This window comes from Bos grunniens, chromosome 10, assembly GCF_055505025.1.
Source record: "Bos grunniens cultivar Pamir isolate PY7600 chromosome 10, Bosgru_T2T1.0, whole genome shotgun sequence".
Lineage (NCBI taxonomy): Eukaryota > Metazoa > Chordata > Mammalia > Artiodactyla > Bovidae > Bos > Bos grunniens.
In genome coordinates this window covers 24,206,201-24,219,499 of record NC_141174.1, presented here as the reverse complement: position 1 = coordinate 24,219,499, position 13,299 = coordinate 24,206,201, and the positions used below count along the sequence as shown (strand labels likewise).

General features: G+C 34.6%; 1 protein-coding gene across 30 annotated transcripts in view; it reads left to right on the top strand.

Moving 5' to 3' along the window:
• The window catches only part of PALS1 (protein associated with LIN7 1, MAGUK p55 family member), a 79,181-nt gene that overhangs the window by 38,138 nt on the left and 27,744 nt on the right, over nt 1-13,299 (top strand). For all 30 annotated transcript variants that reach the window (XM_086320154.1, XM_086320172.1, XM_086320165.1 and 27 more), the window contains one exon: nt 11,314-11,522. In XM_086320154.1, the coding sequence (XP_086176280.1) occupies nt 11,314-11,522 (209 nt within the window). The remainder of the gene's footprint in view (nt 1-11,313; nt 11,523-13,299) is intronic.

The following is a 13,299-nucleotide window of genomic DNA, read 5'->3' as shown; positions in this document are numbered from 1 at the left end:
TCTTGTGTAAAAGCACTTAGAATCTTATTGAAAATTAGAAAATAGTGATGTGGGAAATTTAAATGGATAATTAATATTACTAGCATAAATTATAAGAATTTTGATACATTAAGGAGCCTTCCTTAAAATTGGCATGAGTTGTTAGAACTTCCTATAAATGAAATATCATTGTCTTGTTCTCTTTCATAAGTAAAGATACAAACTACCTTGTGAGAAAAATCCTGAGAAGAGAACAGAATGTAGGTTAGAGTAGAATGAGGGAGAACAGGGTCATCCTCAGATGTCTTTGTAGCTTTTGCTGTTTCATTGATTTTTGTAATCACAGATAACTGATTTGGGTCAGGACTCTGGACAAGTAAATACAGTAGACAGACTGTTTAAAGGGAGTAACTAGGAAACATTGCTGTCTCTCATAGACATGACTCTGATTCTCACATTTGTGAAGAGACCTTCGGAAACACGCACACACCCACTCAACACACACCCATAGCAGGCTATAGGTTTTATGGCTGATAAGGAGATTCTTGAAATTTGTGATTAAGGGCTTTCTAGTTTTCACCAGATGCTGTTAGTGATAAGAAAAAATTTAAACACACACACACACACACACACACTGAGGGGAATAAAACTAGGATAAATAAAATATTTTTATATTAATAATACTGTCTTTCAGTCTTTATTAGTACCTACATATTTTTGCCAGGTGTCTCTGCATATTCTCTTAATGCTAAATCAATAGTATTCTTGTATTTGATGTTATAAAGTAAAATATTTCTTCACATTTCTCTCTGATGTTATTTGACTTTTGGTTGATCATGGGATATACTAGAATTGTGCTGGATTGTGATGAACTTTTTTTTTATTGGCTTTTAAAATAAAGTTTATTTAAAGTCAACAGAAAAAAACTCCAGTGCCAATAAACTTTGAGTTCATACTATTTCTGAGAAGTTAATTGCTATTAAATTTTTGCTCAACTTCTATAAATATTTCCAAACTTTATTAGCTGTTCCTTTGAGGGACTTTTTTTCTGAAAGTGAAATGGTTAAACCTATTGGTATTAAGCTTAATATTTAAAATGTGGGGACTGTTTGATGATTTTTTGATTTGTTCGTATTGCTAAGATTTGACATCTAGGTTGCTTCCATGTCCTTGCTATTGTAAATAGTGCTGCATTGAACACTGGGGTACATGTGTCTTTTTCAGTTCTAGTTTCCTCAGGCTACATGCCCAATAGTGGGATTGCTGGATTGTGTTGTAGTTTTATACCTAGTTTTTTAAGGAATTTCCATACTGTTCTCCATAGTGGTTGTATTAGTTTGCATTCCCACCAACGGTGTAAGGGGGTTCCCTTTTCTTCACACCCTCTCCAGCATTTATTGTTTGTAGACTTTTTGATGATGGCCGTTCTAACCATGTGAGATGATGATACCTTATTGTCGTTTTGATTTGCATTTCTCTAGTAATGTGTGATGTTGAGCATCTTTTGATGTGTTTATTAGCCATCTGTATGTCTTCTTTGGAGAAATGTCTGTTTAGGTCTTCTGCCCACTTTTTAATTGGGTTGTTCATTTTTCTGATATTGAGCTACGTGACCTGCTTGTATATTTTGGAGATGAATTCTTTGTCAGTTGTTTGATTTGCTATTAAAGAATATACATTTTTAATGGATCGCTAACAGAAGTTTGTGAAATAATATCCAAGTCAAACCCAGTCATGTTATAGAGATTGAAATAGATTTTCCAGTGACATACATTGCAGCTAATAAGTAATCTAAGCCATAACCAGGACCCAGATATTCTGACCTCAAATTTAGTTCTTTTTCTTGCTCACCAAATTCATTACAGTTTTGTCCAGAGAAAAATCATGAAATTTTTGTACCTGACTGAGCAGTAATCATTTCAGTGGTGTTTCTCCATTGTCCTATATTTGGAGCTAAGATGTTTGCTCTGTCTTCTCTCTCAACTGTCTTTGCTTGTATACTTGTCTAGAATTTGTTTTTAATTTGTAACCCAATGTGTTAATGATTAATTACTGTTTAGGGTCTTTCTTGCATTTTAACCTAGTCCACTAAAAACCAAAGCTCAGTGATCTGAATTTTATTTCCTTAAATTTAAAAAGAAAAAGGAAAGACTACCCATCCCAACTTAAGCAAGGATTTCCTAAGTGGAAGTTCTAATTTCAATTCAGTGGATAGATGTACTGGAAACTGGTATAATTTCTTCATTTGTTGTTGTTTAGTAACTAAGTTGTATCTGGCTCTTTTCCAACCCTGTAGACTGTAGCCCACCAGGCTCCTCTGTCTGTGGGATTTCCCAGGCAAGAATACTGAAGTGGGTTTCATTTCCTTCTCCAGGAGATCTTCCCGACCCAGGGATGGACCTGTTGTCTCCTGTATTGGCAGGCAGATTCATTACCACTCAGCCACCAGGGAAGCCTCATAATTTCCTCATCCTCTATACTATTAAGTTCCTCACCTGAATAGTCAGTTTGACTATACAGTTTAGGAGAAAAGAAATCTTTAATAAAAGTTCTCAGGAAGAAGTCATGAAGTTGGTTGAACTATAGAAGTTTCGGAGGATAGGTTAAAAGAATTGGTGGAAGAATCTTAATGCTTGAATAGGTCCCTAGAATCTATTTTCATGTGAGGTAAATGATAGCAATAAGTGAAGATAACAAAACTAATCCAGAGGAGATGGTTATCTCCACTGCTTTTAAAAGATCTTCAGAAACAGAGATGAGGTTCCTTGAGTTAATTTTATTGTTTACCCTTCAGTTCAGTTTAGTCACTCATTCGTGTCCAACTCTTTGCAACCCCATGAATAGCAGCACGCCAGGCCTCCCTGTCCATCATCAACTCCCGGAGTTCACCCAGACTCATGTCCATCGAGTCAGTGGTGCCATCCAGCCATCTCGTCCTCTGTCGTCCCCTTCTCCTTCTGCCCCCAATCCCTCCCAGCATCAGAGTCTTTTCCAATGAGTCAACTCTTCACATTAGGTGGCCAAAGTACTGGAGTTTCAGCCTTAGCCTCATTCCTTCCAAAGAAATCCCAGGGCTGATCTCCTTCAGAATGGACTGGTTGGATCTCCTTGCAGTCCAAGGGACTCTCTAGAGTCTTCTCCAACACCACAGTTCAAAAGCATCAATTCTTCGGCGCTTAGCCTTCTTCACAGTCCAACTTTCACATCCATACATGACCACTGGAAAAACCATAGCCTTCACTAGACGGACCTTTGTTGGCAAAGTAATGTCTCTGCTTTTGAATATGCTATCTAGGTTGGTCATAATTTTCCTTCCAAGGAGTAAGCATCTTTTAATTTCATGGCTGTAGTCACCATCTGCAGTGATTTTGGAACCCAAAAAAATGAAGTCTGACACTGTTTCCATTGTTTCCCCATCTATTTCCCACGAAGTGATGGGACCAGATGCTATGATCTTCGTTTTCTGAATGTTGAGCTTTAAGCCAGCTTTTTCACTCTCCACTTTCACTTTCATCAAGAGGCTTTTTAGTTCCTCTTCACTTTCTGCCATAAGGGTGGTGTCATCTGCATAATTCTCCAGAGTCTTGGGAATCTGAGGGTAGAATTTTCAGATAGAGCAACTCTTAGTGATTGCTTTCTGTTACCTATTTTAGAGTCTTCATTCTGTTTCATTTTAGGTGGCAGGAGAGGGCCAGGAGGAAAGGGAGCATTCAGGGGATGGATTTGTGGACTTCTGTGTGTATATTTAGCTGATTAATTATCCCCAAACCAAATGTCAGTGGTTTTTCTTAGTTTTAGATAATATACCTTTTCTTTCAACATAAATGATCAAGATTTAGCTATTGTATGAAATGTAGAGCAGATGATGCAAGCTTAATGTTTATGGAACATCAAATAAGAGGAATGGATCAGACTGCAGGACAAGGAATTTGAACTAGATATAAAGCACTTGCTTGTAGGGAAGTTGTTGCAAACTAGATTTTTATCAGCAAAGCCAGATCTGTTATGTGCACGTTTGTCTGCCCCTCTGTGCAGTATCCCCGTTTCTGTCTGACCTCTCTCCTGCCTTGTTGTGAGTACTGCTCTGCCTCAGTGCTCCCTTCTTTGCTCACTCCCTACTCTACAGTTGTGTCATTTTTTTCTCAGTAGCCCTGTAATTCTCCATTTATGTCTCTACTTCTCTGCATAAAGAACCATGTGGTTCTTTTTCTTTGTGCTTATTGTGTGTGGGAATGAGGAAGGGAGCCTCTGATCTGTGTATGGGGATCTCTCTATAGTCTGTACTCTGTTGTTTATCTTCACCATTATTGTAGAAGTAGGTACATATTTGACAGGATGGATTTAGCTGCATCTGATTAGATTTTTCATATTTCCTCTGGAATTGCACAGAATTTCAAATAACTGAAGTGGTTTTTGTTTAAGTATCATATAATCTAATTACTGCATCAGACAATGGAACATTTCTTAAACTGTGTAGAAAATGTGCTGTTCTTGAGTAACATGAAGTGCTTCTAAAGATATACTGTATAAAAACAAAGATTTTTAAACCTACAACAAAATACCTTTCGAAATTAATAATTTTTTTATGAAACTAGAATGAATGTGTCAAAAATGAGAATCCCTGAGTAGATATTGCTAACAATTATTTTTCATTATGACATCGTACTTAATATCAAAGAAAAGACCCTTTATCAGAAGTCCGTTCAGAATTTTATAATCAATATTTTAAGACTAATGGTATAGATAGATATTTGTTGCTTGCTGTGTGACTTTAAAACTTTATTGGACAGAAGCAGCATAATTTTTAATGTCTGTTAAATTTATAAACTGATGAAATGAATGTTTCTTTATAAATAAGTTTTTATCATTTACTGTTTCATATTTTCTCTTAGATATTTCTTTAACTACATATATGGTTTAGTTCATATCTTCTGTCAAGCTACTTATAATGAATTTTAAGAACTTTTGAGTGTTTGGTAACTTAATCTGTTCTGTTTATTCATTAAACATTTTTAATAGAAATTTATTTGAACCCAAAGCATGAGTGCACGTGAGGAAGCTTTCTTGCCTAAAAATACGATCTGAAAACTTTTCCAGCTAAATTGGCCATGAAAGCAGATATGGAATTTATCTGAAAACTGTCCACATAAATCACACTTATCAAATTTGCTGTCTAACTTAGTTACCCAGGCTGGTGCTACACAATCAAAGATGTTTTTACAATATTTCTCAAAAAGCTACGTGGCCTCTACATTCACAGATTGCAGTTTTGGTTTCTTTTGCTGAACCTTCACAGTGTACTATCTAGCATATTATTGTGATTATGTTAGAATTGAAATAAAATATTCTGAGAAAATACTTAAAGCACAAGACATTTGGTTAAAATAGCAGAAGTAAATGCAACAGTACTGTAAAAGTAGCATTTGGAGGGCGCATTATATGTGTGAACATATACAAACACAGTTAACTAGAAGAAATTCTGTCTACAGATACATGGTAAAGTAGCATGTGTAAGCACCTCTGAATGCTAGTCAGCGTACATTACATGATTCTGTGCTGGGTGAGAAGACATCTCAGGTCAGCTTTTCTGAAGCAGATGAATGACATATCACAATTAAGCCCTAAAATCTAAACAATAATAATAATAGTGATGTTTATCTTTTTAAAATCCCTTGGTGTGGCAGGAAAAACATTTCCTTGGAAGTCAGAGAAAAAGATTTCTTCACCCAGGTGCCATTTTTGTGTGTGACTTCATTTTCTCCATCTGAAGAGATTTGGTCTGAACTATGTATGTCTCAGGTTTGGGTGGTTTTTCTAAATTGGGAAAAATTTGTCAGATTTTAAGAGGATTAAAAGATATGTATGTATGCCTATAATATAGTTATTGTTCTATATCCTTCTATTCAATATTGGCAGTGACCAATGTGAAATTCAGGCCAAATTTGTATCAGGCCACCTGATGTAAAGAGCCAACTGATTGGAAAAGACCCTGATGCTGGAGAAGATTGAAGGCAGGAAGAGAAAGGGGTGGCAGAGGATCAGATGGTTAGATAGCATCACCAAATTAATGGACGTGAATTTGAGCAAATTCCAGGAGACAGTGGGGGACAGAAGAGACTGGTGTGCTACAGTCCATGAGGTTGTAAAGAGTCAGACATGACTTAGTAACTGAACAACAACAACAACACATATTTGTAGGTTTTCAATAATGGTTGGTGATATTTTATTGTAAAAGATGAGCTTAAGTGCAAGTGATCTCAATGTAGTCTGGCAAGATTGACTAATGTACTAAGTCTGAAGATAACTTCTAAAAAGGGATAATTTCAGGGAAAACAGTTTTTACTAATTAAACAACAAAAAATGTGAGTAGGACTTCGTAAAGGATAATGGAATTGTAAAGGATAATAATTAACAAAATTAAATTGGTCTTGATGACCTTCAAAATTTGAACCTGAAATCCAGTGAAATTTGTAATTTCTGGCTCATGGCATAGTCCTTAAGTTCTCCCAAAAGCCTTTACTTAAGTAAAGTAAGATCTGTCCTATCCCTATAGATCTTATGTTGATCCCTGATTTCCTGAAAGAAAGACATTTCCAGTTTGATCCTGAAATTTTTTTCCCTGCATTTTAAACTGTCGTGGATGGTCTTTATGTCTTTGAATTCCTCAGTATGAGCACAATTTGGACAGATTAACCAGATTTTATCTTTCTCTGGAACTGTATTCCTTACCTGAGGTCCTATCAACATGAGAAGGCTACTCATTTCTTAGAACTTGAAAGCAATCATCCCTTTTGGACTAACCACAAAAATTGCCTATTTCCTGTCTGTGCATAATCTCAGCATCTCAACTATTATCTGATCTCCTGAAATAAGGTCAGTGATCTCTAGTTTTATCTCTCATTAAGCCATTCCTTTAGATTCAGAGAAGGCGATGGCACCCCACTCCAGTACTCTTACCTGGAAACTCCCGTGGACGGAGGAGCCTGGTAGGCTGCAGTCCATGGGGTCATGAAGAGTCAGACACAACTGAGCAACTTCACTTTCACTTTTCACTTTCATGCATTGGAGAAGGAAATGGCAACCCACTCCAGTGTTCTTGCCTGGAGAATCCCAGGGACGGGGGAGCCTGGTGGGCTGCCGTCTATGGGGTCGCACACAGTCGGACACGACTGAGGCGACTTAGCAGCAGCAGCAGCAGCAACAGTTCAGATTATCCTACCTTACTGTTCCTATTTCCTTGGGATATTTACATATATTCAAAATATTCTAAAAATGAAAATTATATGCTTTGTTTACCATAGAAGTCAAAAACAATAAAAGAATTTGTCACAAAGGAGTAAGTAGAATAACTGTAATGCAGACACAAAAATTCAGTACAGCAATCAAGGTTATTTAATATAGAAGAAAATGGGTTTGGGTACCTTAGTTATTCCCAAGTATATCATGTCTTAAAATACTACAGCTACAACTGCTGTTAATAAAGCGTGTAAATCATTGGTTCTTGAGAGTACATAATCAATTTAAATATATATAGGCATAGATATATAATTAAGGATGACGGGATTCTGATTGTGTTTAAGGTAGAATTCAGGACATAAATATTTTTGTAAATTTCCTTACTGATTCTCATAAATATCTTTGATTAAAAATTCATTGTTCTGATATAGCAAGAAAACTATATTCAGTATGTTCTACTTAAGCCTGCAGGGATATTTATAAAATCTGTGTAATTCTGGTCATTAAGGAAAAAAAGATCTAGCAGAAAAGTGGTCAAAAGATAAGCAGAAAATTGAGGAAAAAAGAAACATAAATGACTGTTCACCTTGTGAAAATATATTGAAACTCACTACTGGATAAAGAAATACATGCTTTCCTAACCAGATCACCAAAAATGAAAAATTTGGTCTGTTTGTAGAAACATGCACTCAAATTTTTTGATGGTAAGAGTATGAGTTAGTACAAAACTATGGGGTCAGTTTGGCAATGTGTATAAAAGTTTTAAATATTTTTATTATCTGATAAGTGAAAGTTACTCAGTCGTATCCAACTCCTTGCAACCCTGTGGACTATACAGTCCATGGAATTCTCCAGGCCAGAATACTGGAGTGGGCAGCCTTTCCCTTCTCCAGGGAATCTTCCCAACCCAGGAATCAAACCCAGGTCTCCCACGATGCAGGTGGATTCTTTACCAGCTGAGCCACAAGGGAAGCCCTAAGAAGTAATTTTATGCTAAGAATTTATTCTGTAGACATTGGAAAATATCAGCTTGCAAAACCGCATTTATAATGTGGTCTCTGTGGTTAAGACCAGCATTTTTTAAAAGTCTGAAAGGCTATATAGTATAACAAAATAGCACCAGTAGTTATAGCTGAAAGGTATGACTACAGATTAAAAAAATTTTTCAATGTCCATATTTTAATGTCTTTGTTGGTGGGTTTGGTACATAGAGGTTATGCAGAAATACCTTTGCCTCTAAAAATTTAACTCTCCCTGGGCTTGAAGAGACACAGTAGGGAGATTGTTACCTTCTGGGCTGACTAAAGTTCTTATTGATTTGTCAGCAGTGAGATCTGAAGCTTCTGATTTTCTCATTGCCCTGACAACCAGGCTAAGCCCCTTTAAACAGCAAAATTTTAAACCGAAATCCCATAATCTACTCAGAAAGATTATAGTCTTCAGGAAAGTATAGTCAGCTACTTTGTTGATTTTATAATTCTTTTTCCTTTTAAGATATTTAAAATGTCTTTCTGTTTTACTCTAAAGATACTTTAAGGCTATTGAATTCTTCCTACTCTGAGAATTCTTTATATACTTAGGTAATTTCTGTGGTAACTTCTTTGAATTTGATGAAATCTGATGTTCATATTCTTCCCAGCACTGCTTTATTGATGTACAGTTGGCAAAAAAATTTTATGTATCTAAAGTGTACAATCAGATGTTGTAAAATACCCCACAATTAAGTTGATTAACATATCCATCACCTCACATATTTACCTTTTGTGTGTGCGGTGAGAATGCCTAAGATCTACTCTCAGTACATTTCAGGTATACAATATAGTATTATTGACTGTAATCACCGTGCTACCCGTTAGATCCTCAGAACTTATCCACCTTAAAACTGACAGTTCGTACTCTTTGATCAACATCTTTCACTTTCCCCTATCTATATTTTGTCTACTCTTGTAGATAAATCATTAACTTGATAAATCATTAACTTACAGCTAATTATTTAGTTCTGGATCACAACTTCTTAGGTTGTTCAGATGACTGTTTTGACTTTCTGATTTTTTTCCTGTCTTTTTTTGAGGAGGGCTACATTTTAAGTTACTAGAGAACTTTTTTTTTTTTTTTTTTTGAACTAAAGCAGTTTTGATTTGGGGAGAGGGGTGGAAGATGGGGAACTTCAGAAGAGCTGATTAGAAGAGCTATTCTAATCTGTAAAATATTAAACTACTATTTAGTAGTAGGATATAAGAATTAATAACCTTTCTGCAAGCCCTGTATGAAGAAAACTAACAGACTTAAACCAAGAGGTTTTTTTTTTTTTTTCCCCCCCATGGGACTATATAAGACACAGATATACACAGACAGTACCTACTATTACGTTTTTTCCAGAATCATTTACAGTTTTAATTCTAGACAGCATCTTAGTAGGTTTTTTCTTTTTGGATACATAGGAGATAGTGAGGAGGCATCTTAAAAATGGTTTTGTAGCTCACTTGAAGTCAAAACATTTTTGAAAAAGTAATGAGCAAGTTTTTGTCATGTCAATATGAGTGTAGACTATAATGTTACTTAAAGATTTCAGTTCTGATAAACCAATGGACTAGAAACAGACCCTGATATAAGAATTTGGTTATATCATAAATCAGTGGGAAAAAAGAGATTATTCAATAAATGGTATTAGAATAATTGGTTAACCATTTGGAAGAAATGAAGTACAAATTTCCCCTCAAATCTATACCAAATTAATTCTAGATGGATGGAAGTTACCTTTGGAATAGAAACCATAATAAGTTTTAAATGTGGGTAAACATTTAATGACCTAGGAAAGTGAAAGTGAAAGTTGTGTTCAGCTCTTGTGACCCCATGGACTATATATATATATAGTCTGTGGAATTCTCCAGGCCAGAATACTGGTGTGAGTAGCCTTTCCCTTCTCCAGGGGATCCACCTATTCCTATGTGATTTCTCTCACTGTTTCTATGCTTATAAACTTAATGACCTAGGGGAAGAAGTTTATAAGCGTAGAGACAGTGAGAGAAATCACACAGGAATAGGTGGATTATTCTTAACACATAATAGCCAAAAATATCTACAGTAAAGTTACCACAAATAAAATTAACAGACAGAAAAATTAGAAAACTATTTCCCACAAGTGTGACAAAGTATATACATGAACATATATCTACCTGTTGAGGATCAGAGAAGAGGCAACATGTGGTTCTTATCCATTTTGGAATAACCTCCTTCAAGAAAAATGTATGTGCTACATATGGACACTAATAGGAACATGCAGACATACACATGCCCCAATTTTTCAGTATCATCTTAGGAGACTCATATGTTCATAAGAGTTCTGTGGACCACAGAAGAAATGCTTGGTAAATACAAGTAAGGTTCAACATCCCTGTTAAAAGAAATGTAAGGGTTTGAAAAATGATAATATTTGAATATTGGTAATGGGATGTGAATTAGTAAAACCTCCCTAGAAAACTCTTTGGCTTTTAAAATGTCAGAATGGTATTTTTAAATGTCATTTCTTGAAATTATTTTAAGGAACATCAGAATCTCAGACATATTTTTACACAGCAATGATCATTATGTACAGAAATGCTTATTACTTACACTGCAAAAAAAATTGGAAGCACCCTGAATGCTCGATTTAATGTAATGGTTATTGTAAGTTACAGTTTTAGACATGTAATGGAACATCAAGGAGCATCCCACTGATGATGTGGGAAAACTAAATGTCCTTGTTAAATGAAAAAAGGAAATGCCATGAGATTTTTTTAAAGTTGTTTGTAAGTGATGGGACTATTGGTGGTTTTAAATTTTTTATTCATTTATGTATTCTACCCCCTTATTTATTTTTATAGTGATATATATTTTACATAATTAAAACACTTGAAAAAATGTACTTGATTCTGTTGTATAATTTTTAAAGAGTTTTACTTAAAAATCAGTAAAATGACAGTGATTTGACACTCAAAAAATAGGTAAGTTTTTTTTTTCCAAAACTTATTGTTATTTGTTCAAGAAATTTTATCTTAAGACACTTGTGGAATTAAGACAGAAAATTAATTTTTGGATACCTTTTCCTTCTCCTACTAGAAGTGGAAGACTTGTTTGCTTCACTTAAACATATCCAACATACCTTGGTAGATTCTCAGAGCCAGGAGGATATTTCACTGCTTTTACAACTTGTACAAAATAAAGATTTCCAGAATGCGTTTAAGATACACAATGCTGTCACAGTACACATGAACAAGGCCAGTCCTCCATTTCCTCTTATCTCCAATGCACAAGATCTTGCACAGGAGGTATGTATTCTGAATGTCTCATTGACATATGCAAGGTAATAGTTAGTGGTAGTGAGGCAGTATTCTTGGAAAATACTGCTGTGACTCTAAGGTTCATTAGAATTAATTACTACTGATGACATGTTGATAATTTATGCGTTAGGAAAAATTCACTTATGTGTATTTTATCCTGAAAAAAAAGTATACTTAGTTCAAAAATAAGACTCTGTTCCATGAAAAGAAGAGCATTGGTTCTTATATTTGTATAGTAAGAGGAGTATTTATCTAAATTGCTAAAGGGGAAAATTTTTTAATACTTTTAGTATGGTTTTATTTTAAGCAATATACATTGTAAACTGAGATAAATCAGTACTGATGAGATTAAATTATATTAGATAATCAGGTATTATAAATATATAACTTCTAAGATTTGTTACTTGTATTGAATACATATGGAACTCAATATATATTTAGAAACATCCTTTTCTAGGTGCCAAAACTAGAGAACAGGCTAGTTCTGATGCTGTCATTGCTATGATCTACTTGTGGTCAAATTGATTAATCTCAAAATTATTATCTCTTAGTTTTGATAGAGGAATTACTTTAAAAATTATTTAAAATAACCATAAGAATTGTTAGAGATTTACTGGATTCCTATTTTAATCATGAGCTAACTTTTATTAAAAATTTATATATTAATTTATTTCTATATGTTTTCATCAATGGTGATAATTTTGGTTTTGTTAATCTGCATTGTTACAAAGTGCTCTTTTTGGTACTGGAGTAAGGAAATAGAAAAAGGAGGAAAATCAGAGATGTTGATAATGAGAACATATATAATATTTGAGGAAAAATAGCCCACAGAGAAAATTTTAAATATTTATGGTAGAAGAAAAGATTGAACATAATTCAACTGAACATATACAGTTCATGTGATTAGAAATTAGAAAGGGAAGTAAATGAAAACAAAAAGGAATTGAATTACTTACATAAATGTAACATTAAAAGTTTCTTTTTTTTAGAGAACAGGAAAATAGAGAAACCATTGACAAGTTAGATGAAGAAAAAAACACTAATAATGTTAGCAAAGATAAAAGCATAAATTATAACAAATTATAAGTTTATATTATTAAGTATGAAAGTGCTATCACCTGGGTTGTTTTTGTAAGAAAATAAAAATTGCCAAAAGTGACTTACAGATACCTGAAAAAAGTAGTAACAGTAGGTAAAATTGAAAGTTAGAAATCTACTCCTCAGAAAACTGCCAGACCCAGATAATTTTACAAACTCCTTCAAAACATTAGGGAACATATAATCCTTATGTTAAATTAACTGTTTTCACACATAAATATTGACTATTTCCCATCTCACTGTACTTGGATAGTATAATCTAGATACTAAAAACAATAATAAACCAGTATACTATACTGGTGACTATGTGTGTATACACACACACACACACACATACATACATACATACATACATATATGACTTCCCTGGTGGCTCAGAGGTTAAAGCGTCTGCCTGCAATGTGGGAGACCTGGGTTCGATCCCTGGGTCAGGAAGATCCCCTGGAGAAGGAAATGGCAACTCACTCCAGTATTCTTGCCTGGAGAATCCCATGGACAGAGGAGCCTGGTGGGCTACAGTCCACGGGGTCACAAAGAGTTGGACACAACTGAGCGACTTCACTTTTCATATATATACAAGTATATATATACTTGGTGACTATACTCACCAAGTAGAGGTCAATTCATTTTATGAACATTAATATAGAAATCTTAAAATATGAGTAAC